Source organism: Petromyzon marinus, chromosome 25 (genome assembly GCF_048934315.1).
Source record: "Petromyzon marinus isolate PM22_M1 ecotype Great Lakes invasive population chromosome 25, UKy_Petmar_22M1.pri1.0, whole genome shotgun sequence".
Classification (NCBI taxonomy): domain Eukaryota; kingdom Metazoa; phylum Chordata; class Hyperoartia; order Petromyzontiformes; family Petromyzontidae; genus Petromyzon; species Petromyzon marinus.
Window position 1 is genome coordinate 4,099,473 of NC_133691.1, and position 26,809 is coordinate 4,126,281.

The 26,809-nt window shown below is 43.8% G+C and overlaps 2 protein-coding genes across 10 annotated transcripts in view; one reads left to right on the top strand and one right to left on the bottom strand.

Moving 5' to 3' along the window:
- Positions 1–6,210, bottom strand: part of SPG7 (SPG7 matrix AAA peptidase subunit, paraplegin) — a 30,939-nt gene extending 24,729 nt beyond the window's left edge. The window contains exon 1 of one of the 3 annotated variants that reach the window (XM_032960676.2): positions 5,607–6,209. In XM_032960676.2, coding sequence (XP_032816567.2) covers positions 5,607–5,753 — 147 coding nt within the window. In that variant the 5' untranslated portion in view covers positions 5,754–6,209. Of the gene's footprint in view, positions 1–5,606 lie in introns of all 3 variants that reach the window. The other 2 variants (XM_076069638.1, XM_076069640.1) reach the window with 2 other exon arrangements.
- An 885-nt stretch (positions 6,211–7,095) lies between these two features.
- ANKRD11 (ankyrin repeat domain containing 11) overlaps positions 7,096–26,809 on the top strand; it is a 40,507-nt gene continuing 20,793 nt past the window's right edge. The window contains exons 1-7 of one of the 7 annotated variants that reach the window (XM_032960669.2): positions 7,096–7,193; positions 16,276–16,462; positions 17,908–18,049; positions 19,952–20,035; positions 23,181–23,378; positions 23,627–23,830; positions 24,662–24,804. In XM_032960669.2, coding sequence (XP_032816560.2) covers positions 16,334–16,462; positions 17,908–18,049; positions 19,952–20,035; positions 23,181–23,378; positions 23,627–23,830; positions 24,662–24,804 — 900 coding nt within the window. In that variant the 5' untranslated portion in view covers positions 7,096–7,193; positions 16,276–16,333. The other 6 variants (XM_032960674.2, XM_032960668.2, XM_032960672.2 and 3 more) reach the window with 6 other exon arrangements.

The window sequence follows — 26,809 nt, forward strand, 5'->3', positions numbered from 1 at the left end:
TGATGTTCCCATCCTAGCACCTTCCGATGTTAGTTGTGCTTTACGCCCATTTCAAACTTGCGCTTTCACAGGATTCACTCACACAGCCTCTTCATGCGCCGACCCCTTGGTTGCGGCTGAGATCTTCCATTAACATGCTAATCTGTCATTAACATGCTAATATATCACCTGGCAGCCCTTTGATTAGTGGAAAACCAACCACCGTCGGGTTGGCTGCCTACCACTTGCATTAACATTGGCTGCTGACATTTGGGCTATGCCCATTTCAAATCCTTAAAAATAGTTTGCCTTTGGAAGCTAACCCCCCTTTTCCTGAAAACGACCGCTTGTGTTGTGATCGAAACGTCGTAGTTTTTTTTGTCATTTTTTTTGGACCTATCTACGTGACTTTACCAAAAGACCCAAAGAACATTACTTCCTGCAGTCACGAAAGCTTTAAGTCATGACCCTCAGGATGGTGTCTGGTTCACAGCAAATACCCTGTGACATGATTAACAAGTGGGTAATTGTGCAGTTAGCATGACCCAAACCTCAATATTAAAAAAGCAAAACTAAAATTAAAAAAACTCCTGTTAACCCCGCATCTCTTGAAATAGCAGTGTTTTGTCTCTGTGGGCTTGTCGCCTGCTAAGAACTAGGCTTTTAAAAAGATCTATTCCCTGAAATGTTGATATGCCATATTCTGTAATTACATGACAAATACATCAATACTGTTACCCTACCGCATATCGAAAATAGCCCACACATTTACAACACACACTGTATGGTCGTGCAAAAATGCTAGTAATTAATAATGCACATACTGAAGACCTTCCCCTCCTCCAATGTGTCGGGCTAAACGGCTCTCCAGAGCCCACGTCGTAAATCTCGGAGCAAGAGGCTGCTTCGTAGATATTGCTCCACCCCCTTCGAAAAAGCTATTAGAACTTCGATCATATCGTTTTACCGTCGTTGATACTTAACTTTGCACCCTGCCCTAGAACTATCTCCATTCTCAATACAGCATAGATTCATATTCTTGGTTCTTTCGGTAAAGTCACGTAGAAGGGAAATAATTATATATTATTTTGTTATATTTTATTTTTTCCCTTCTATGTGACTTTACCGAAAGAACCAAGAATATGAATCGTTGCAGTCACGAAAGCTTTAAATCGAAATTTAGCATAGGTTCACTTATGAATTTTAAATAAACCCTTTAGAATAAGTCTATATTGTAACTAGTTGTCTCTGAACAATATACGGCAAAATAACTCACAATGATAAGATTTGAATTTGTCAATTCATGGTGACTTTGCTTTGCTTGGGTGGCACACGCCCAAGCGAGGATTTTGAAATGTGTTAATGAAGCAATACGTCAAATATTATCACCTAACATGGAATTTTTTTCGGTTATATTCTCATGCAAAAAAAACTCAAAAAGGAATTTGTCAAGTCGGCCTCTTCATTGAAAAGTGTTTATAAACAGCATCTTATACACCCATCGTTTCAAATCCGGGTCAGGTGCAAACTCAGGACTCTCAATAAAAATAAAAGCATCAAATACAAATGTAGCACCATCAACCATGATCTATCCAGTGTTGGATGAGAGCCTTCCTAAGCTGTCTCAGGCTCACAATGGAACAATCCATACGACCCCCGCACAAGAGCAGATTTTTTGTTCCATTTCTAAAGTGGAAGTCACTTTGGCGGCTGCCACATTATCTCATTAGTCTTAGCCAGTAGCCAGCATCCCTTCTACTGAAATGTCCTGCCCAGGGCCTTTCTTCCAGTCAATATGATGGACTTAACCTGTGTATGTTATCTTATTTTATCCATGTGCTACTCTGCTTTGATGTCATTACATGCATGCAACTCTATACTGTCTTTGGACACTTCAGCATTATGTTCCATATTACTTGTTAATGTGGATGTTTTGATTCATATGTCATAGCAGGATTAAAAACATTCTTCATTAGTCACATTTGCAGGTTGCTCTTGTCTGCCTTCATATCATTATATTTATCCGGGACCAACTTAAAAAACAAGCCTAAGTATACGGACTCTCGCGTGTTCTTAAATTATATAGTTATGTTGAACTTATATTGTACAGCATGTAGCCAGCCATACTAAATGTCCCTCCAACGGCTATTCAATATCGAAACAATGTTTAAAAAGGGTACCCCATGACAAAATAAAAGTGCACATTTTCTTTAACATCTAATGGCTTTTTTGGATGCGGTCAACGAGAAATGAGGAAATCACATACATATGACATTCTAGTAATCACAGTTCTCCTCAAGCATACTAGATGACCTTTATGTCGTAGAATTGTTGAATAAATCACAGTGAACCGGCACAGTTGGGCTGTTAGGGAGAAGTTTCTAAAAATAGGTATGTGACCAAGATGAATGTAAAAATGAAAATTGATCCAAATGTTATTTATCCTACTCTATAACGAAGCATCAGTTTCATAAGCATGTGCATTATATGACATTAGAGTTGAATGGCCTAACAAGTAATACCATCAAGCCTTCAGGAAAATAGCCAGTTTTTTTTCCAGCAGCATATTTACACGGAGAAATTCTCGACTGGTTTTGACTTTAACAATATTCTTGTTTCTTTCGGTAAAGTCACGTAGAAGGGAAACAACAAAGAACCAATAATATGAATCCCTGCAGTCACGAAAGCTGTAAATCAACAATTACAATGCCCTTTATATTTTTTTCAGGGAAAGCCCGAGTTTCCAAAGGTATTTTTTTAAATTTAAAACCTACATTGGGGATGTTTGGCCAATTCCTTTAGTGTACTGTACTCATCTGCAGTGTTTCAGCCTCATCAGCAGAGCGGTTGGCTAACAACTGGTGAGTTTTGATTTAAAGTTTTCGTGACTGCACTCATTCATATTCTTAGCTCTTTCGGTAAAGTCACGTTGAAGGGAAACAATAAAATAATAAAATATATATAAAACAATAAAAAATTCTCACGACGTTTCGACCATGAGTTGCCTGGTGTTGGAAAAAAAAATCCCTTCATGAGCACGACGAGACTCATTATGCACAGTATAGCAACACTGCACAAAACGTCAATATGCAGTCACAACAGATAAGCAATTAAGCAATGTCCGCGAGTACATTCACACAGGAGGTGGAGAGTGAAATCAGCTCGTGTGTGGGAGATGAGTGGATTCGTTGCATTGCAGGATCGTATGAGATTCCTATAACCTGGGGTGGCCTTCATCCGGAATCAGAATCTTTATTTATCCTGGAGGAATCCGATGAGCTATGAAGCAATTTTTCGCAGATGTCCAATAGGGGCTGGTCAGCAGTTACACATCTAGCAGTGGAATGGCCAGGGCTAATAAATGGGGAGCAATGGTGGCGCTAGGCATAAAACAAAAGGTTAGTGTCTCAATCAGCTTCCAAGGCCCCAGATTCATGAAAAAATAAATGCACCAAAGATCAGCTTTTTTTAGTCAGATTCTAATTATCATTAAAAAACTACGGTAATCAGAATAGCGTAATATCTTACCTCTATCATGTCTCTTTTAATGCACTAAATGTGTGAATACAGCTCTTAATTTCACGGGTATCATCTGCAATGTATAGCTCTTCTCTTTTCTCACTACATCTCGACCACTTGCCTCCATCTCTCTCAAAATGCATACCGAGTAACAGGGCAAGCCCCAAATTGGTAAACACCGCCACTTACGAGGAAAACCATAAAATAGGACACTGCATTGGGCCATCACGCACAAGCAAAAAAATAACAAAACACTCGTCAATAGCACTGCCCTACTTCAAAGAAATGTCCTGCTCGAATGAGCAACGAGGCAACAATGCTCATCTCCAGTTCACAGCCTTGAGCAAGGTGGAAATTTAACATTCCTATGACGGGCGAAGAGGGGCAAGTCCATCCATAAGATTTCCGTAGGGGACAAATCTAGATGCAGCGATCTTGCTGTGACTGTTCCACCTGAAGACGGAAGCTTGTGTTGCCTACGAAACGTCGTGATTTAATTGTTTTCTTTCATGTTATTTTACCTATGTGACTTTACCGAAAAAAACCAAAGAGTATGAATCCTTGCAGTCACGAAAGCTTCAAATCTAGGACAAATCTAGAATTGTCCCGTAATTCTCCGTTATGAAGCACCATCGAATGAATGTTGGAATTTTTAGATGCTGCACGATGTCAATTTCTAAACATGCATTAAGATTTAGATTGCTTTGGTGCTATGAATGTCCAAATGATGGGCCACTTGTTGAGCTATCATTTTTGACCAGGTCGCTTCTGAAAAATAAGTGACTACCTCAGTGGGTTTTACCTGATGGGATGGGGATGGTTTTGTTTTATTGGTGTGTTTGGGTGATTTGTTTACCTTTCTTATACTTTTAACTATGAAAGTGTTTTTGAATGTTCGCCTTTTGGAGTTCTCTGGTCTGTCTAGTGAGAATAGGCCATAAACAAGGCTGTCTCTGGTGTAGGCCAAACAGTTTCAAAGACAATGAATTTGTTATTAGAGGATGTTATGTTTGCATGTTCACAATAACGTGGTTTATACAAACTTGATCACTCGTAAAAGGTTTATATTTGGTGTTTGAACATCTTAACACCTGTTTTATTGCCAGGAATGGTAAAACCTATACTTATTTTTCATGTTTTTTGTACCGTTTGTTGTTGCAATGTTCTTCAACGCCTTACTGGGCAGCTGTGAAAAAGCGCTTCATAGCTCATCGGATTCCTCCATTTTAAATGAATTCTGATTCTGAAATGTAGTGGCATCACAAAGGCAATATTAACTTGAGTGCATTGGGGCGGAGGGTGCATCGCAGCCAATCACGGGGAAAAATATACCCATCCTGACAAATTACTGCACGGCGAGGCATTTTGGCAATCTCGCAAAACGCTTTTCAACCACTGTGCAATTCCGCAGTGCCTCGCTCAATTCCCACATATCTTCAGGCAGAGCATCGTCTATTACACCACAAGACGTGGACGTCGCAACGCGCAGTGCGTAATCCCATCACACCATGCATCATGAACACAAAGCGCCTCAGATTAAGCACGTTTGGCTACGTACGGTGGCGAAAAAAGTTCAACATACATACAGCACCTCCGATTAGCACGGTTGGCTCCGTACGGTGCGAAAGAAGTTCAACATACATACAGCACCTCCGATTAGCACGGTTGGCTACGTACGGTGCGAAAGAAGTTCAACATGCATACAGCACCTCCGATTAGCACGGTTGGCTACGTACGGTGCGAAAGAAGTTCAACATGCATACAGCACCTCCGATTAGCACGGTTGGCTCCGTACGGTGCGAAAGAAGTTCAACATACATACAGCACCTCCGATTAGCACGGTTGGCTACGTACGGTGCGAAAGAAGTTCAACATGCATACAGCACCTCCGATTAGCACGGTTGGCTACGTACGGTGCGAAAGAAGTTCAACATGCATACATCACCTCCGATTAGCACGGTTGGCTCCGTACGGTGCGAAAGAAGTTCAACATACATACAGCACCTCCGATTAGCACGGTTGGCTCCGTACGGTGGCGAAGGAAGTTCAACATACATAAACGGTGGTTGTTGTTGTGGTGGTTGTTGTTGTGGTTGTTGTTTGTTTACCTGCACTGGCCCATTATTCGCCCCGGGCGAGCACGTGTCACGCGCGCCATGCGGGGCTTGGGCGGGGCGAACGTAGTGACGTAACTTCCGGCAGTGCGCGTGCGTCACGAGGCGGAGGCGCGCGCACAAGAGGCGCGCGGCGGCCATGTTTCACGGGCGGCTTCGTCGTCGTCGCAGCCGTAAAACCGCCGCCTCAGATTTCTAACAAATACCCCGCCACGGCTATTTTTTTTATATTCCGGATTTAGTCACGACAACGCAGATCGCATGAATGGCAAACTCCGCTCGCGACAATGATGATTTTTTTTTTCAGAAATAAATTTACGTCGGCGAAAAGCGAGCGTACGGGGAAAAAAAAGATTTTAATGACGCGATCCTAGAACGAAACAAAAATTACTGTCCGATTAAACATACGTAGAATACGGTTGCATTTCAAACTGCGTCGTCTTAAACGGCATTTCCTTGAGGTAGACGTTAAGCTTGATGTAAAAACCCGCCGTCACTTGCTTTAGGGGCTCACCCGCGCGCTCCGTGTCGCAGCCGCCACCGCCGCGCGCGAGCGATGCCTTTCTCTGTCGCCTCGCGCTCCGTTAAACCTCTCCCACACCCCTCTCCGCCTCCCTCCTCCCCCACCTCCATCCAGAGCCCACAGCCCCTCCCCATAAACCTCCTCAACCCCTCCACACAAACACCGCCCGCCCCCTCAAGCCCGCTCGCTTTGCGCGCGGTTGCGCGTCCGCCCCGACCATTACGTCATCCTCGCGTGACTCGAGACGATACAATATCACCCCCCCCACATCACCCACCCGCACCCTGCCCCCCCACCACCCACCCGCACCCTACCCCCCCACACCATCCACCCGCACCCTACCCCCCCACATCACCGACCCGCACCCTGCCCCCCACACCACCCACCCGCACCCTACCCCCCACACCCTACCCCCCACACCACCCACCCGAACCCTACCCCCCCACACCATCCACCCGCACCCTACCCCCCACACCACCCGCACCCTACCCCCCCCCACACCACCCACCCGACCCCCCCCCACATCACCCACCCGCCTCCCCTCCAACCCATACCTACACAATGACCCCGCCCCTCCGCCAAGCTCGCGCCCTCCCTCCCTCATTACTTCCCCCCTGGCGCGCGGGACCCTCATTGGTAGGCAGCGCGTACCCCCGCCTCCTCGTCCGTCACGTGACGGGATCGTCAACCAATAGACGGCATCTACGCCCCCCCCCCACCTTATCTGTTGTGTAAAATACCCCCCCCACCCCGTACGCGTCAGCCCCTCCCCTCTTCCCCCACCATCCCCCCCATTCCCGTCCGCGCCCCCCACCTCCCCACACTCACCACGACCCCCCCCCCCGCATTTAATAAATTATTTACCTACTCGATGGGGGGAGGGGAGAATGAGGGTGGGGGGGTGTGATTGGTCACACCCACTGCGAGGCCTCGCTCCAATCGGAGCGGTCGTTACATCGTGGCCCCGCCGTGACGTCCGGCGGACCAATCGCGAGGCTCGTGCCGTAGTCGTTGGTCGTCGCGGCGGTGAGAGTGGAGTCGGATGGCGTTTGATTACGGTGTGTGTGTATGTGCGTGCGTGTGTGTACGTGCGCGCGTCTCTATGTGTATGTGCGTGCGTGCGTGTACGCGCGTGTGTTTTTATCCCCATTCCCGTCGCGGGAACTCGCGTCGCGGCCGCGCCTCGGGAGCGAGAAGGGTACGGCGTGTTTGGCTGCTACTGTTTTGCCTTGCTGCTGTTTGCTTTACCACCGCCGCCGCCGCTGCTGCTTTGCCGCCGCTGTTGTTGCCGCCGCCGCCGCCCTGCGCCGCGCCGCGCTGTCATCGGCGTTCTACATTTTTATTATGTTTTCTGCGAAAGGAGGAGGAAGGGGGGCTGGAGGTTGGTGATGGTGAAGAGGTGGTGGAGGTGGTTGGTGGGGGGAGGAGGAGTAACAGAAGTGGGGGAGCGCGCGCGGGGGGGGTTGGTGGTGGTTGTTGTGTGAGGGGGGGGTGTAGAGACCGCGTCAACTAAAGCAACGAGAGACAGCGCGATAATACGAGAGAATAATGTAAAAAAATAAAGACGGAATAAACATAAGATGTTACATAATTAAACAAGAAGAGGAGAGACGGCGGGAGGCGCCGAGCGGCGGAGCGTCGCGGCCAGGAAAAGATGGCAAGTCCGAGGCTGTGCGCACGACTAGGCCCTGCCCGCACACACAGAAGGGAGAGAGGCGACGCGAGCGACTAAAAGAGACACAAATCTCGCTTTTGTCGCACCAGAAGCGACGTTAATATGTTGTTTGTACTCGCAGACGACTCGGGGTTGCATTTTGACAGCGCCAGGACGGCGCTTGTTGACGACTGTTGTGAGCGCGGCTGGCGATGAGGCCTTGGCTGTTGTGAAGGAAGTGGGGGGTTCGCTAGGCCCGGGATTCGAGAGCCCTTGTGTGCGTGTGGTGTCTCTCGGTCTCCGGCACTCTCCTCCGTCCACGTAGCGCGGCTCTTAAAGTCGAGGGAGAAAAACACCGAGGGGGGGAAAAAAAACTGGAGAAAGCGATATCGTGAGGCCGGTCGTGGGGCATGAGAGAGAGACGTTTAGACGCGCGGGGGTTTGGCGTTAAGACGGTAACGGGGTCGAAGCATCGGGTAGGCAATGCGCACTTTTCTTGTGTTTGGCCGCGGAGAAGTATCCGATGGTGGTGACTGCTATTTTTAAGCGACGTTTTATTTATTTTTTATGGATTGAAGGTGGCGTTTATGTGAACATCAGAAGCCGCAGCAAGGCGGCTGCATTAGCAGCAGGCAGCTGTCGACCACCGGCGCGGTGTGGACATAAAAGGGGGGGGGGTAGTGTTGGTTCCTTTTGAGGTTGGCTCTGAGTCGTGCAATGCTTGCTATGCGAGAGGGCTCCTTTTTTGCCGTGGCTCATTGTGATGGCCAGTTTGGTGAAGTATGGTAATCCCCCCCTCCATACGAACCGCACGATTTGGGAAGGCCCTCATCCAGCAGTGGATTTACAAATGGCTTGTACGTATACATGGTATGAGGATTGAGACGTTTTTGAGCCATTCCAGATAGGTTAACGCGCAAAGGTCAACGAATGATGATTTTTCCAGCCGGCTCGTTTGTTGGGTCTGGTGCCTGGATTTATTATCTGCACCGCCGTGTTATTAAAGTGGAGATCCTTGAGATCACCGTTGTGTGGTAATTTTCTCGTTTCATGTTGACCGGATTGAATAGATTTATCGGGGCCTTTGTGGGTGCTGCAGTGCTTCTTAGATGGTCATCCTCGTGTGATGGGATTTAAAGTGGAACGCTTTCACGTTTTGGCATGTTTGGCAGGATGGCATGGAGTGTGGAAGGCCCCATATAGTACGTGTTGTCATCGTTTAACGGTAGCTCTGAAGCGCACACATGTAATGTTGGAATCTTATATTACCTCTGTTGTGTGTGCAGAATTGTAAACAAACTGAAAGAATACTGAACAGCTTTCCTTCAGAATCGTGTTTTTAAATTTGCTATGGTTGTGTTTTAACGAGCATGCATTCACTGGTTTCGATAACATCACAGTGGCACTTTCTCACAGCCACTTTCATTTGCATTCTTAAAAATTCAGTTTGCTAATGCATCGGAGAGGTACAAAAGCATATAGGGCCCTGTCTGAACAATTTATTTGGTGCTAAAGCACCGCTCTTTTTTGCTAGGATGACTTTCATCCGTAGGTTATCTTTAAAACATGAATCCTGCCCCTTGACTTTCAGTGCCGGCCAGTGGAACCGTGATATATTTACACCTCGAACGATTGCAGAATCACAAAACCTAAAGACCACGGAAGTACTTGTTTCGCTGAAAATACAAGTACCGTGCCTCATTTTTTTTTAAAATAACAATATTGAGTTAGATGGGAAGGTTTTTGTTAATGCACATAATTCAAGTTGAGAGTTGGTCTACGATTGTGTTTTCCAGGCATTGGTCCTAATGTATTCCGTTTTGAGACTTTCAGTTTGCCATGCTTTGTGAAAGAATTAACTTGAGGGTTTTTCTGTCTTCAGCTGAACTTTAATACGTGCGATTTTTGCATGCCAGTGGATTTTCTGTTGCAGGCAGTAACTTGTACACGGGCTATAAAACCTTCAGCACTTCAACCAATTACTGGTTCGCACGTGAAGAAAAAATGAATCGCTACACCCAGTTTTCCATACATGCCTTGCTTTATATTTGTTCCATCAACTTAGGTGTCAAAAGGCAGTACAGTATCTCGTTTGTGTACAGTAACTGTTTGTCCCAGTTTAATGGCATTGGTGTTACACATTAACAGCTTTTTTTAAAATGTCTGCCAAGGAACTTCATAGTATGTAGAAAGCAACATTTATGTCTCAATGCCTTGCACCGTTTTCTGTCCCATACAACCATGTCCTTGTATGCTTGTTAAGCTTTGCAAAATTCATAACGTTGAGCCGTAGAGATCTTTAGCGTGTAAGAATGTCTCCCACCTTAACTGTGCATTGCTTTTGTAAATATTGTGAACGTTGTGTGCAGCGGTGTGATTTTTTTGTAAGATACAGGTCCGTTATGCAACATTGACATTCAAGTTTGGTACAGTGAGATGGCAGCAGCATTAACACACCAGCCGCATCGGTTTTTGTGTGCGGTGCTGCAGCTGTTCATAGCACCTTTGTTTTTAAATAGAATGACGCACAAGCATAGCCTTGGCAGGAAACTTGCAGCACTCTGAACACATCTAGATAGATCTCTACTCTTTGTAACCCACATTACGTGCTGCCGCACTGTTATTTCGTAGTCTTGGGGAAACGGCTGTGGTCGTGGAATGAAGGGGGGGGGGTACAACAGAGGTCGAATGAGGCCCGGTAGTGTGGCTGTAATCCAGGCTGCGTGCATCCATTATCAGCAGTCAGGATTCGTACTGCGTTTGTTGCTGAGTAGGCCCAACACGTCCGTGAGGAACGGAGGGCACACGTCGCTATACCCGTGTTGAGCCCTCCTTTGTACGATTAGGCAAAGCACTGCCATGGCACGATAACAATGCTATTACTGGCTACTTCAATAGCGACTTGCTGGTATTTGGCCCTCATGTTAACATTCATGTTGATGAAGAATTCCGTTTCACATACGTGCCCTGTATTTATTTTGCCCGCCTTCGCTTAGTGGAAAACTTGCATTTACGCGTTTAACATTCCACGAGAACATTTCAGTGATTGCACATTTGTGCATACAGTGTTCTCCATTGTTTCATTTCAGTACAGTTCTGTGCAGTGTTGGGCTTGCTTTCTACTGTTGTACTGACACTCCTGATGCATCGTCTGTTTTTTTAAAAATTGGATTAAACATGCATTTTTCTACATTTAAAAATATGCTTTGAAATGTTCAAAAAGGAAGGTTTTCTTCAATGTAGGTTTTTGGAAAGGTTGAACCTCGGCCATGATTTCGGCAACTCGCTATAGTGTTACTACCGGTTTTGTGGCAAGACTTTTAAGATTCCATTGCTCAATTCGCCATGTGCTCAAAGCATATAGTACTAGAATCAACCCGACTGTTCTTTTATTACCCGGTTAAGGAATCCCTATCGACAATAACTTGTATCGAAAATGCAGGTTTGCAAGCAATGGTAAAGTGTAAAGCCCTATTATGCTGTCTGGACCTTTTTATAATATGTAGGACTGCTTGCAGAACTTTACTCCAAATGAGACAACATCTAGGGTTGACAGGGTTTTTTCTCCAACAGGATTTACCCACATGGCAGCTTGCATGGCTTCTATAATCTGAGCTTACGATTCGGGGCACACGTCAGGGCAGATGTTTTCCTGGTGGTGGGCCCCTGTATTCGGCCGAGAGGAGCCTCTGGATGGAAGATGAGAGATGAGCTACCGTTATAAAGCCAGTCTTGTTGACTGGAAGTTCTGTCTGCTTGTACAAGCCTGCATTCCGGAGAGCTTTAATCTGTCTTATACCTCGAGTCATCGTGATTTAATTGTTTCTCTCAGTGCTTCGGTTGAATTTAGCAGCGTGCTATCAAGGAGAGAAGCTACTTTTTTTCTTTCTGGAAGAGTGCAGTCTAATTGTTTATATATTTTGGCCATTACGGCGACAGCATAGTATTTTGAAATAAAATAAAAGGTAATGGGCAATTTTTTTTATGCATTTGCTGTATTTTAAAACGTCTTTATCACCATCAATGTGAGTGTGCAGCAGATCCTCTCTGCCCATCATATAAAGTTTATTTTGGAAAGAGTGTGGGTGCCACAAGGAAATCTAACCAATCTGGACAGTAGATAGGTGATTGGTGTATGTATCACTGTACAGTAGCATATAAACGTGGCAGACTTTACTGTACGTAGAGCTGACTTTTACAGGTACTGCACATTGCCATTTATCGTGTTTACTCAGTGTACTCGTGTTTGTTGTCTTCAGGACTTCCCATTGAAAATTGTACACACATCACCATGCATTTTGTCCCTTGTTTTACACAATTTATCATTTTGTTTTTTGTCTAAAAGTGAATTACTGCATCTACCTGATGGTAAATAATGTAATTGATCATTTAGGCATATATCATTATGAAGCTGAAAACTGTAATTTGGTTTGTTTAATCTTGCCAATACCAGTTACAATAAAATTGCCTTCAGTGTGGGCAATCCTGTCTGCGGTGCCCTTAAGGATGACAGCATCCATTGCTTTTATCACAGACTGCTCAACATTAAAACATCACTTTAAAAGAGAAAATTAGGTTTGAAAATATTTAGCAAAGCCATCAAAAACCCTCTTCCCTGGAAGTAACTGGCATAATAACACTGAAATGAATGTCATTTCTGTTTGCTAATGAAAGCAATTAATGTTTCGGCTTCGAAGTTTAGTCAGAGTAATGGTCACACAGATAAGAAGATGTGGGTTATGGAACAGTTATAAACCAACCATATCACAGTCCTTATAAAATATGCAGCGTCCTAGATAAACAACAACGTGAAGCGTTACATGTTCTCTCAGTTGCCTTCCTAAAGGCTGGCGGTGATGTTCAGTCTTCCACACTGAAGAAAGTCTAGCTTGGAATTAAAACAAAAGGGTTGTTTTAAAAGACAAAAACACTTTTTAAAAACACATCTCTACATTGTGCCATTTGTTCTTAAGGGAAATATTCGAAAGCCTGAATAAATATTTCTATTTGGCTTAACCAAGTAAGCTAAATTGCAATTTCCTGCCGCAGTTTTCATTACGTAAACAAACTCAGGAAATCTCTAAGATCATGTGATGTGCTTTTAAGATGAGATATTTTGCGCACCAGTTAACTGTAGTATGTATGTGCTATTTCCTACTATTAAGATATCAGATTTTTGTAAAATATTGTCCTTTGTTGAAAGTGGGGGGGGGGGGGGGGTTCATAAATTAACTGCAATAGAGCTCCCAATGTAGGTGGTCGAATGCATGATTTGTAACTTTTACTGCACTAATGACATTGCGTTACAACCAGGTTTGTTAAGATTTTGCAAAGAAAATAAAAACGGCCAAACTTCTCTTCTCGATATATTACATAAAACTGAAGATTATGACGCTTTCCTTGGAGCTGTAGTGGTGTGTTTGGAGTTTAAATGTGGTAAATTTCACATTGGTGGCACGCACATTCGTAGAAAAGATTATTTTGAGCAAAGTAGACAACATTATTTCTCCAAGGCAGCCTTTGTTGCGTTTTCACATAAAGCTGATCAGTCATTGGAATAGTTATCGAGGAATAAGCTAATTTTAATTCCAAATAAAGTGCTGGATATTATAATCCTCAGCAGAATGGAACGCTGTGTACCGTTTTGAATGCTTTGTTGGGAATAGTGTGGGGTCAAAGGCTAAAATAGTTGTACAGTATTGATCGTTTCCCCAGATACAAATTGCGAAATAGTTGAAAATATTCCAGAAATAATTATATTACATCGTTAACCTACTTTTTACCCGAGTTGTATTTTTTTAACACATCTTACTAAATACATGCTTATTCTCTAATGCTAACATCTTGTGGTCTCTGTAGTAGATTTTGAATGTTTATTATTAAAATCAAGACTAATCAATAAGTTGCACCACTTTAAATCCACTTTTATCGAGTGTCTTATATCCAAGTATGCAATTCAGAAACATAGCTATTTACCGCCTCTCTCTTCACTTCTGTACACAACATTGCATCATCTTATATGTTCACAAAAATATGCCATACCTCTGTACATGTTAAAGCAACGTAATTGTATCGATCTTGTGAGGTTCTTGTCAATAAACTAGGACGGGAAAATATCATGGGTGGAATGATGCTATACCCCCCACCCCCGTAAATTAATGAATTGCTATGTTTCGTTTGTGATTCAATTCAAGAATCGATTATTTTTATTTGCATTTTCGTGAAAGGCATAGTGACCGCAGTGGCTTGCAGAGGTGGTGACATGAGCACATTACATAGAATATATACGAATAAATAACACATCTATCCTCGCACGCAATTTGATGCACGTATAATGAGCTGAAGAATCAAATATTCATTGAAAAATAATCTCTACTCAGCCGAGAGGTTGCATTTACAGACCTGGATTCGTTTTGCAATGGTCCTTGGGGTGGTGGGATATTCACATTGACAAACAAAAACTTGAGGAAATTTGTTACCGTCAAGTCTCACATTGTCGTTGGATGTGACCAATTGTGGTTGATGTTAACATTGTTTTGGCTGGCAGAATGCAGAGTCTGCTTGTGGCGTTAGATGTAAGCCACAGCCATTGGAGCTTAAAATATGTGGGAATGGTAAATGACAGTTTTAGTGTATGTTGTGTGTTTGGAGCCTTGTTCATTCAAGGTCGGTGTATTTAGGTACACAGAAGGTCTCGGGGAGTGTCAAGGCCTGGAAGGATTAATGGAGGCCTCTTCTGTGTTCTTGAAGGTTTTGTCTGTATGGAAATAAGGTCTGAATTTGTGCAGTAAATTACATTTCTACAGAAAGTTCGTATGGAAATCACGCTTGAAGGAGCTTATAGCTTAAGTCATAGTTTAGGCCTTTTTCGACATACTGTATTTAAACCCTTGAAATGCACTGCTTTATCCTCGTATGTATACAGGAGATAGGTAAAAAGATTTGAGGTCGAGGTGCTAAAATGCAAACCGGACTGACCCATTTTGTTTACAATGCTAATGTAATCGAATACAAGCATTTGACTACGGGAGTTACCATGATATTTTGAAACAAATAACATTGAGTGTGCTTTTAATATCACATTTACAGATCCAATCACCCTTAACGTACATGTCGGTACAGTATTTTTGTGTGTGCTTGTTTGTATATATAGTGTGTGTGTGTAGGAGTGTGTGCTTTTATGTTTTAATAATGGCACGTACAGTGCAGGGTGTGTGTATTTTAAGGTCACGACATAGTGGCATAGTTGGGTTTTAATTTAAGATCTATACATTATAGAATGTCGTGGAACACTAAAACATGAAATTACCTTGCCCAAAACACGATTGACAAAGAGGCAGGCAGGCATCGTCGTGTTCTGTATAGCCAGGGCAGTTTCCAGGGAGACTGTGTGCACAGTGGAGATCAAGAGAGCCTGTGCCTGAATTTACAGTCAATGCTTGTGAGCAGTAATGTGAAAACCCGCATCTTCTACCGTTCCTTTCCCTCTCTCTCCATATTTCTAGGAACGTAATCAAAATTGAAGAACAAGGAAAAATACGCTATTACTGTTATTTTAGTAGGGCCTCACCGTTCATGTTGTTGGCATTCGCACCAAATATCTGCGCACATTTTATCATGCGTTCGATTTATCAATTTGAGCCACCGCGAGACGTTGTACAGTGCCGTTTTCAAGCGTGGCCTTGCGAATTGTGGCCTGGCCTCCACGGGATTGTGCGTCATCGCCGTTCATTCAAAACACACGTTTACCCCCCTCCCCTTACGTTCATTGACAGGAACGAGTCTGGAGACATTACAAATCCCGCTGCTGTTTTCTCTACCTTTTAATTAGCCCGGGATCAACAAATGAAAAACACCGTTTGTCTAGAGACCTCGGGTCGGTAGTGTCTCTAGAAAGTAAGTTCGAGAGGGGGAAAAAAATAAATGTTGTGGATGCTCAGTATCCCTGTGAGGGAGGTAACGGATTTTCAACTAAAATGCCGGCGCGCTCTGTTGTTACAGAATTAAAGGTTCACAATATTTTTGTATTTTAACTATTTTGTTCAGCTTTTTTTATGAAGCCATTCAAATGTTCTATGCTTTGCATCCTGCAGCTGCACTCATCCTTGGCCAAATACGCTGTCGTTACAGAGCCAGCGTAGTTTACCCGGATTATTATAATGGATGCGTGTCTACATTTTTATGGGGTCTTCGAGAAATGTGGCATTACAATTGGACGGTAAATTATTGCAGTGAGAGAGCAGAGGGGGGGGGGGGCATTTTGAGGTGGTTCATTTCGGTTATCGAAGGCTTCCACAACTTGAAACGACAGCTGACAAAAGATTTAAACATTTGACCAGATGTACAGTAAAAATGCTCATCATATTTGCCCTGGGAATGCATTGAGAGCACTGGTGGTAAGGGGTTATGTGATTCTGCGATTGCCAGTGAATTTGGCACTAAGCACCCATATTTTTTTTCTTCTTCATCATTCGCCATTCTGACAGACGGTGGACAATGATGTTGCGGACGTGTGAGTCCGGCAGCTGAAGCGATCGCTGGAAGATGCCCAAGTTTGGCCTCTCAAGGACTACACAGTCTGAGAGCGCAGCAAGCCACAGCAACATGGTGGAAAAACCTCTGGGAAAGGCACCCAGCACCAACAGCAATATTATGGAAAAACAGAACAAGAAGGTGAGACTCGGCAGATTACCTTGCAAAGCGTCACTAATCCATTTGATATGGCTCATGAGTATGCGGCCAAACCAGCATCTTTTTTTAAAGAGAGCTTTTTAGGAACAAAGTGAGCCACTAACCAGCTTTATTGGCAAATTGTGCCGCATACTAAAAGAGGAGGTGAGGGATGGCTCATGCACTGAACTTCCACGCCAGTGATTGCGGTTGAGTTTCAGGCTAAGAAGCTCGGATTTCCAACAATTTGAATTGGCCTCTGTACCCACTCGAGTCCTAACCCCTGCCCCCTCCCCCACGGGTGGCAGACTGAGAAGCCCCATGCATTCTCACCAGAACCAGTTCTGCCGGACTTTTCCCTACTGCCCAGCCCAGATGAACCGGCCCTGACAGTGCAGCCAAAATGAATTCCTGGTTTTGAGACTCACTCTGGTGAGCCTTGACCCGAGTGCTCGCTCGTCGCTATTGCCTTTCAAACCATTGAGGGTTGTCTCGTTTTTTAAAGTTCTTATTTTTTAAATAAATATATCTGACAAGCTACTAAACTCTGATGAGTCGAATTTGTTATTGGTGTGTGTAACTGAAGCTTCGGAAACAACCCTATGAAATGAATGCATATTGAGGTCATGAGTAATTGAATATATTTCACAAAGCTTTTGTTGTGTGCCTTTGCTAAAGGGATGGAGGCCTAACCCTGAAGTTGCATATCATTACACTATCATTGCATCGCCATGCACACTACTTGACAGCGCTATCTTTTATGTTAAGATGTATTGCCCACACGAGCAATATATCAACTCGACAGTGTGTGCTTTTAATGTATTTTAAAATATATATTTTAACAGATTTGGATCCCAACGCCAGTTCTACAATTTGATATTCGCTTTTGGCATAATTTAGTGATGTTATAATTTTGTAACTTACTTTGAGAGTGGTGTGATAAATAACATTAATAAAATCTGTAAACAATTATAAAAACCCCATCACAACATAAAAAAAATGCACAATCTCCTTACGGTGTGGACATGAAGAACGCAACATGTTTTTCTCGAGGCAAACTTTACAGAAGTGAGCATTGATCAACATGCTGTACTGATGAGTCCTAAAGAGGATGAAACCAGTCCACAGTCAGATGGTAATTTTTGCTCAAATTTATTTCGATGGCGACCTAAGATCAGCGGACTACAATGCACCTCTAAAATGATGATTATTTGATGATTATTTGCATAATGCACCAAGTCTTGAGTGGTTAATGACATTGTAAAGTTACTGATAACTTCACTTATCATAGAAATGTCCTTAACCCTCAAAGTTAACAATTCATTCATAGTCATATGTAGTGTGAGTTTTTTTTTATAAGTACAGCTCTACTGTGCGATGACCTTTGTAATTCTTGTATAAGGTTGTTTTTCATTGTAACTCTGTTAAACGTTCATTTAATTATTAAGGATAAGGAGAAAGCTGGCGAAAACCGGATACCCAAGTTGGACCGTGGTGAACTGGAAAAGGATGGGAAAGATAAAACATCCAAACGCAAGCTTCCTTTCGCCAGCAGCCCTAACAGTCACCAGCACAACAACTCTGATTCTGGTAACCGTTGCACTCAAAAGCCTCGGCTTAACGAGAGCTTGTTTCAGCTTTTGGGCCTGCGGGAATGCCTGCGAAGTTGCACATGACTGTTCTCTACCGCCAGTGGCAATTCACGGTTGAACCGATTTCATCGTACGAATGCGCTTGAAATCCTTTGAGCTTGCCCCCGGGTGTAAGAGCTGCATCAAAAATTGTGTTGTGCAGGGATGTTGGCATGCTTGCAGGTTTTCTATTAATCTCTGCAAGTGCCCCTTTTCAAGCCACAACAACATTTGCTTATCCATTGGCGTGCTGTTGTCTACAAAGCAAAGTACACATTGGTATGCAGAACGGGAATTGCACCATGGTGAACCGGCATACATTACATACTGCAATTTAACTTTTTCAAAGAGGTTATTTTTATGGTCATTTCAGTTTCAATGTAGAGCTTCTGACATGTAGATAAGTAGTCATTGTTGTGCGTCATCTGTTGATTCTGGCCTATGGACATAAGTTTAGAACGTGTAAGTTGTTCCTTTTATATGTGATGGTGCTTTCTTAAGCTTAACTTGAATGGCTATGTTGGCAAGGTAATGGCCTCCGTTTATATTTTTTACACAACTCTACCGGGCAATGTTGTACTTACAGCCGGAAGGATATGGAGGGAAAAAAAGCCTGCTGCACTGTAACACTGTCTAAAATGGAAGAAAGAAGATGAAAAAGAAAATGCAGGCCGACCGTTCTTTGATATAGATCTGAAAGGAAGTTGGAATAAGTTGTGGTTGTATATCGCGAAGCTGATATTTCTTAACCCAGTTTGGTAGCTTTTGTGGTTTTGTAGAATGCCAGTCGTGTGACCACACTATGGGATGTTGTCTGTTTTATGACCCATTCCAGGCCTTTATATCCATGAACAAATTAGAGATATACTGTACGTTGGTATACCGTAATATGCAACAGCAATGTGGAAAATTGTTTTAAAAAGTGCTTGTTGCAGGCCTGCTCCATCAGGCCCTGTAATCTTATTCTTCCCAGTAATTTTAGTGCTCTTATTTCTTTATTTCCTATTCACTTTCTGGTTTTCCTTTTAGTTAGAAAAAACATGGTTGTAAAATGCGAACAACCGCAAGTGCTTAGAAGTTCAAAGTAAACATTAGACCTAAGTGTTGGGCAGGATACAAGAAAAAGTGTAACAGTTGAGCTTTCCACAGGATGCATTAGGGTGAAGAGCAGCAAGGAAGCACCATTAGTCTTAACAGATGGAAAATAGTTGTTTATAAATTTTCTACCTGACCTCTGACAATAACAGATGACCGCCATACTAGTAATGTAAATTGGATTTGGTGGCTTTCCTTTCCTGCACAAGATAACCTTTGATCAACCTGGTTGACCCACGATGCGAGGTTGTGGTCAATTCCTGGTGTGTTGTTTACATCGATTTGTCGAAAGGCATTCGCCGAAACACGAGGCGAGCTTGATTTCTTGCTCGGCGAATGGCTGTTTTGATGTTTATTAGAATGTTGCCGTTTTAAGCCACGCGTTGCATCATGTAACCATTGCCAAGTCAAATGTGCACGAAGATTATTTTTAAACGCAGGTCGCGTGAGCATTTCAGTCCACCACGAGTTGTGTTTTTCGCAAACATGATTTCCAGACATTTTTTGGTACAGTTGCTTTGGGGCGCACAGTTGTATGGACTCCTAGACATTCACCGGTTTTTTTGTTTTTGGGTTTTTTGTGTTGCTTTCATTCCCACCCCTTGCCCCACACCCCCTCCCTATCCCACACTTCTCCCTCACCTCGGCCTCATCCCCCCCCCCGCCGCCATCCCCCACCCTTCCCTATGCACTCTCACCACCTCCTTCCACACATCTCTCCATCCTCCCCTCCCCCCCATTTCGAAACCTTCCGTGTGATGACCAGACTCTGACTGTGAACGTTCGAACGATTCGTGGCTCGACCGTTCGACTTCTAACATCTCTTCGCCGTCTTACAAAACGCACACAGGTACTTTGGTCGCGGACACTGACTGGCCCCCCCAATCCCTAATCCATATTCACGGTCACATTTCCTCACCTTTCCAGTGCCTTCATTAGCCCACGCTGCTTTAATTATCGCAATATTGGGACTTATGTGATTTTGCGAATGCAGTGTCCTCGAAATAATTTGAGCAGACATGTTAGGTCCTGCATTTGAGCATTTGAGGTATTAAAGGGGGGGGGGGGGAGAGATGGGGAACCCTTAAAAAATCGAAAAAACATTTGAAAGCCTGCACTCCCGAAGCAAAATGTTTTAACTGTTTACAAAGCAATGCATCTCCCTTGCTGTGTAGAAAAGTCATGTGTTGGGCAGTGTCAGATTACTCCTGAACGGCACTGCAACTACTGTAGCATTGGGTTGAGTTTTAGAACCGGTGACTGGACATCTGTAAAAAAGAGCGTCATAGCTCATCGGATTTCTCCAATCTAAATACAGATTATGATTATTGGTGGTTTCAGTGGTGTATCTTTACATTGCTGCTACTATGTAGCCTTCTTTATTTTGTGAAATTTTCAATACAAATAACGTTACAAGCTGTAAATGGGTCAAATGTGGTCTTCATGGAAACAATACTGTTTTGTTTATCGGTTATGCCCGGGCACTATATTATCCCCGTATTTCGAGGACCCTGTATATTTGCCTGATTGTTGTGAACCACTCACTGCTATTGTTGTTGTACTCTGAATTGCAGTTTTATTTACTCCTTTTATTTTGTTCCCAAGCCATGAAATTGTAACTTATTACTCCAGTGATGCAAGGATTTTGTCATCAATATTATCCAAAATATCTACAATCAGTGATTTTTGTTTTGTTTTAAAGGGTTTAAAAATTGTTTCACCAAAATACGTATTATTGGTGAGCATTTTGGTTCTGCTGAATGTGGTGGAGTTTAGTCTTCGTGTTGCTTGAACTCCTCTTTCAATGTTCAAAATTCAGCATTTGCGGGCTGCCGCTTTCATGCGACGCTTTAAAGTACACAGTTGTTTATTTGCAGACCCAACTCCTGTTCTTTTATTATTATTTTATTAAGAGCTGATAAGAGATGGGTTTGTAGGTTGGCCTTCTCTACGCCGTCTCTGCTGAATACAGATGTAAGGATCGCCTGATCACGACAGGAAGTAGTGAGCTGATTTTGTCTGCAGACGTCTATTAATGAGATGGTGCTCACTGATTGCCAGAGGTTTTAGTCCAGCCTAGGAAAAATTCGCCCAGCTGTAAGTGGCATATTAAGTGCTTCCATGTGCTCTTGTGTGCTGCTCATGTGCCTGAGATTCACGATGCACATTGACATTTTTTCTGGGTGTATGTCAGCGTATTGTACTATGAATAATGCATTCTCTGTATAAGCAGTAAGGTATAGATCTTGGTGATAATATGCCTGTGTGCTTTGTCTCATTACCAATTACGAGATTTTAATATCCGTCTCTAGGTAATGCTGTGCAAAAAAATCTCAGGAATGTTATTATATTATCTTGAAAAAGCTTCATTATTGGACATTTCATTTCCATACTGTATGGCCTATATGTATTGGCAGTCACTGAAAGAGTTGGTTATGTTTAAAGGTCGTTGGGTTTTTCCTGTCTGCAAATTGACTTGGTAAGACATGGTGTAGGTTTATGTTTTTGCTTGACATCCGTTGATTTTTGTGGTTGGGCCTTTGGCACAGCCTTGAATTTTGAGTGATACTAGTGGTTTGGAAATCGTGTACACATGTGAAGGGTTTTTTTCTCCCTCTTTCCACCTATTATTATTCTAGTTCCATGACCCCAGCTGAAGACATACAAGAGTGTTCTTTTGCAATGTTTACTGTTTCTGATCGTAAAAAAGAGCTGTATATGTACCAAATTGCGGTAAAGAGTTTAATTGTCTCAATCGGCACAACAGCAGTGTGTTTGTCCATCTGCATTGCTGCTCGGTGGAGTAAATATTGAATGTACACTGCTAGGCACGGCCTAGTCGGCAACGTGTCCCAGAGGAATCAAAAGCGGCACTCGAGCGAGTGGGCGAGCGCGCGCACACAGCACAGCCGCTGCAGCTATTTTGGGCTCTGGGGCTTCTGTCGGCGCATGCGAGCGCGTGACCCGTTCATCAGGAAATGGAGTGGGGGGTGGGAGAGTTGGAGAGGATGGAATGGGGCCGAAGAGTGGGGTTGGGAAGAGTGGGTGTGAGGTAGGGCATGCTGGGAGTAGAGAGTGGATGCAGCAGAGAAGCGAGTGTGTGTGGGGGTGGGTAGCTGTGGCCCAGTTTGGATGTAGGGTTTGCACTGTCTTGCTGGGATGCCCCATCAGCAAACCAATTGCATTCATGAATGGTCGTCGGACCCCCACCGACCATTCACATCGTGCCCCAGAGCTCAAGTTTGCAATTGACATTGAGATAATGCAGGTCTCTGGGTTTTATATTTCACACTTTGTCACGTGTAATTTTTTAAAATAAAATATTTAGAAGGCGCTCGTGGTTGAGACAAGGCATATCCTTGGTAGTGTGGAACTGGTGAAGGACCACCGGCTTTACTATCCCATTTGGTTAAATAGAGTGCTCAGGGAGGAGTCGGATGTCTAAAATGTGATCCGTGATATTGTTGTATTTAATATCATATTTGCACAAGCTGCATTGCATATAATCCTAGCTTGCACACAAGGATAGTGTTGGAAAGCGACCCTAGGATACCTTATGGAGACATTCACGCGACCAATTTGCGTCGGTGAATGACAAGACATAAACGAAATTGCTCTGGGTGTTATGGCTACAGGCAATTTAAGACTGAATGGTAGGTGTTCATAGTAATGTATTTTCATTGTTTTCTAATGTTAGTGTTGGAACTTAAGCATGGTTTTAATATATATAAATAATACATGTAAGCATGAAAATATACAATAAACTAATGTAAAGAACACCCTATAGCATTATTTCTTGGTATGAAGGGCACAGAATGTTGCATGCTATAAAACCGTTATAATTGTGCAAAGGGTATTTTTAACAGATATAATTCTGAGCATTTCATAAGCACAGTGCACACAGGCCTTCTCTTTCGCACACACACTCTAGCTCTTCTCGCACAACACATGCGCTCGCACACTCACGCTTGCACGTGCCTGTGTTTGCATCGCAGAGAAGCCAGCGCCTCCTGAGCGCAAGCGGATGAGGAAAGACTCGGGCAGTGCCCGCAAGGAAGCGGGCGGCGGTGGTGGCCGAAAACTGGGCGCCTTCCTGAGCCAGTCGCCCGGCCTGCGCCTCGGCTATCCATTATCGGAGCGCCAGCAGATGGCATTGCTCCTACAGATGACTGCCGAGAGTACCAACAGTCCAGGTTAGTGATGGCTGGAATGCACGTGGTCTGCAAAGTGACTACCTCTGGTTGTACAAAAAGGACCCTGCAATAGGATGGCATCGAATGTGTATTTGTGGTAAGGCCTCACGTTCAGCTGCACATAATGATAGAGCTTTATGTATTATTAGAGCACTGTTGTGATCTTTCGTTCACAACTGAGTTGAGGAATTGGTGGGGGGCGAAGTCGAAGCACTTGGTATCTTTTCGTGTGTCTTTGCCGGTAATAGACGGCGTGGCGAAGGACGGCGCCCCGGGTGCGGCGACAGGGCAGCGCAAAGGGTCGACGGGTGCAGCGCGGCCCAAGGACAAGGTGAACAAGCGCAACGAGCGCGGAGAGACATCGCTGCATATGGCCGCCATCCGGGGAGAGGTGCGGCAACTCCGTGAGCTCATCTCGCGCGGTGCTGACGTGAACGTCAAGGACTTCGCAGGTGACGATGCTTGTTTACGGACTCATATTCACAACCGTTTTTTTCAGATTGCAAGCGGAACCTTAATGATAACGGCGCATTGTTAGCAACTGAGCAAAAGGAACATGAAAGTTAATGGGCGGTTAACCAATGTTTACGAATTTATTTTGTCAGAATGGGTCCTTTGTGTCAAGGTAGTATATTTAGAGAATTCTCATTTTAATTGCGCATGTGTCACCCGTGGCTGTCTAGGGCTTTGCATGGCTCTCCTGAGCAGCTTGCTCTATTTGTCGGAGACCTGGAGACTGGTGTCCAACACCAAGTGCCTCGAAGATTTCCATATGCGTTATCATCCTTGGGATCCAGTGGTCTGACTTTGTCACAAATGTCACCGTGTCATATCCTGCGCCAGTCCGACAAAAACCGAGAGAACGACATCCGACACCGCCGTCTGAGCCCTATTTGGGCACGTAGCTCGTCTTCAACGGGACGTTCCAGTTTACCTTGCGCTGTGGTCGAGTGTCGAAGAGATCTGGACCATAACCTGACCGTGTGCGGGATCCTCGAAGGGGACGCCCACGCTTAACCTAGTGCTCTCACGGACAGCACTCTGTGTGGCTGGGGGCGATGGGTCACGCCACCTGGAGGAGCATTTGAAACGGCCCCACTGATGGCTTAGCGACTGCTGCAACCTGAAATAGGTTCTTTCGTCACAGGATAATGACAGCAGACAATAATAATGATGATAATAGGTAGTAAACGTCTAAAGCAATGAGGATAATGAAAAGGAAACCAGACGTTTGTGTGGGTCATAAAAAAGTATATATTTCACCCTCCCTCACCACCCTGCAGGCTGGACACCTCTGCACGAGGCGTGTAACCATGGCTACTATGCTGTAGCCAAGCAGCTGCTCCTTGCTGGGGCGGACGTGAACACCCGCGGTCTGGACGATGACACCCCACTCCACGATGCCGCCAGCAACGGATACCTGGGCGTAAGATCTGACGCACGGCAAAATAAAATGTCCAATAGTTACAGTGGCCGTGACTTTTGCTCTCTTCTCAGTGCTTCAGTGGGCAGCATTCAGACATGGAAATTAGACCCCGTAGTGACATGTCCCTCTTACATTTTTATCATCACAATTTTGTTCTGGAGTCGATCATTTTTGGTCTGATTTGGTCTGTTCTGAAGTGGAAGCAAGGGTAATATAGATGGTATGTAATATTGGAAATGATAGATTGTTACATACACAAATGAATGCATAGAATGTATATTAGTGCATCATTACACCCTTAGTAGGCAATGTAACCATGGTGTGATGCTTCAATTAAAATCGATTGTTATGCTCAGAAATTGATTTGTCTGTAATAATCGATAATTTACAATGATAGTTATTTTACAGCAATAACATGCTAATGTTGAAATTATGCTCATGTAGAAAGCAAAACTGTATAAAAAAGAAACAATATAAAAGTGATGGTAAACATGAGACCAGGAGTTTATTTTTTTATTACCCCTTCATGAAATTTCCACAGAATGAAGATTTTAAGAATTGCTGCCCAATACACATACACACAAGGTGGTTTGTACATAAACGAGACGGACACCCTTGTTGATTGACCGCGGCAGTGGGTGCACGTTACTTGGTATGCAAACCACACAAAATTGAATTTAGCTAGTTAGGTCCTGACAAAGAGCCACAGGATCCGTTTCTAAAATGTGACTCAATATGCAATGATTTGACATACAGAAGGGGAAACTAACTCTACTAAACATCGCTTTCTTACGTGAACATTACAGAGTTAATTCACGACTGCTGGGTTACGCAGTCTCCGTTCCTCGCAGTTAGTTCCCCTTTCATGCCAGTGCCATTATTACCAATCATTTCAGTGGAATGACTAATTAATTGATGTGACTAGAGAATATTGGTGATCGTGGCACTGAAAATAACATTTGTGTAATTCTCCACCATGCTATATACTTGCGTAAAACTGCAGTTCAGTTGTGTAAAAATGTGTTACTTCTGTGGTGTATTGGCTTAAAACAAGCTTTTCTCTCAAATCGGAAAACACTGACCATTTTCGAGCCCACCGCTTAAAGCTTCCACATCTTTGTGTTTTCGCAAAAAAAAAACATAGCCCTGAGCGAGGAAGGGTTCGAGTAAGGACCAGAGAGGAGCTTCTCATCGCGGCCAAGCCCCAAAAGTAGTTACAAGAATAAATGGCGTTAAACCCTAAATGGATTACGGTCACTTCCACTTATTGCCATGGGCAGTGTGTTTGTGTGATTAACACACGAGAAGGCATGACGACAGATGTTTGTTTCCTGCTGTTTTGTGCCCATTCAACCACATTCCAGCAATATGCAGTGATTTGGTGAAATTAGCAACATTGTGCACTTTTTCACATGTTTTTGTTTTCCCCGTTTCCTTATTTCTCTCGTGTTTTTTTTCCCAGATCTCCTTTACAAAAGAGACTTGTTTCCTCAATAGTCTTTCTACCTGGTAAAATGATAATTAAGGACTTTATCGTTATTTATCATGTTAAAATATTACGAAGAAAACAATTATGAAAGTAAGTGCGTGTATTGCATTTAAGTCCAGCAAGCAATGGGTCTTCTGGACAAATTATCTTCAGAAGAATATTTTAAGACAAACCCTTAACCAATTTGGAATTATTCGAGTCTCGTTACCATTTTTTGCCCTCTTAATTTCGACCAAATAATAGGCAGGAGCCATCTGCAATAAATAAATTATGTGGTGCCTTTTCAAATGTGTGTGTGTATATATATCATCTCAGTCAGTCGACTTGTGGCACCTGGGTCTGCCCCGTGACCTGCCAGCGGGCGTTCGATATTTCACGTGGCCCCAGCGTGCACATAGCCTGGCACATGCGTCGTGGTGACGTCACCGGCACTTGGTGGCGAATGGCGGTTGTTGTTGTGAGATATCCTTTACACCAGTGGTCCCCAACCTTTTTGGCACCAGGGACCGGTTTCAA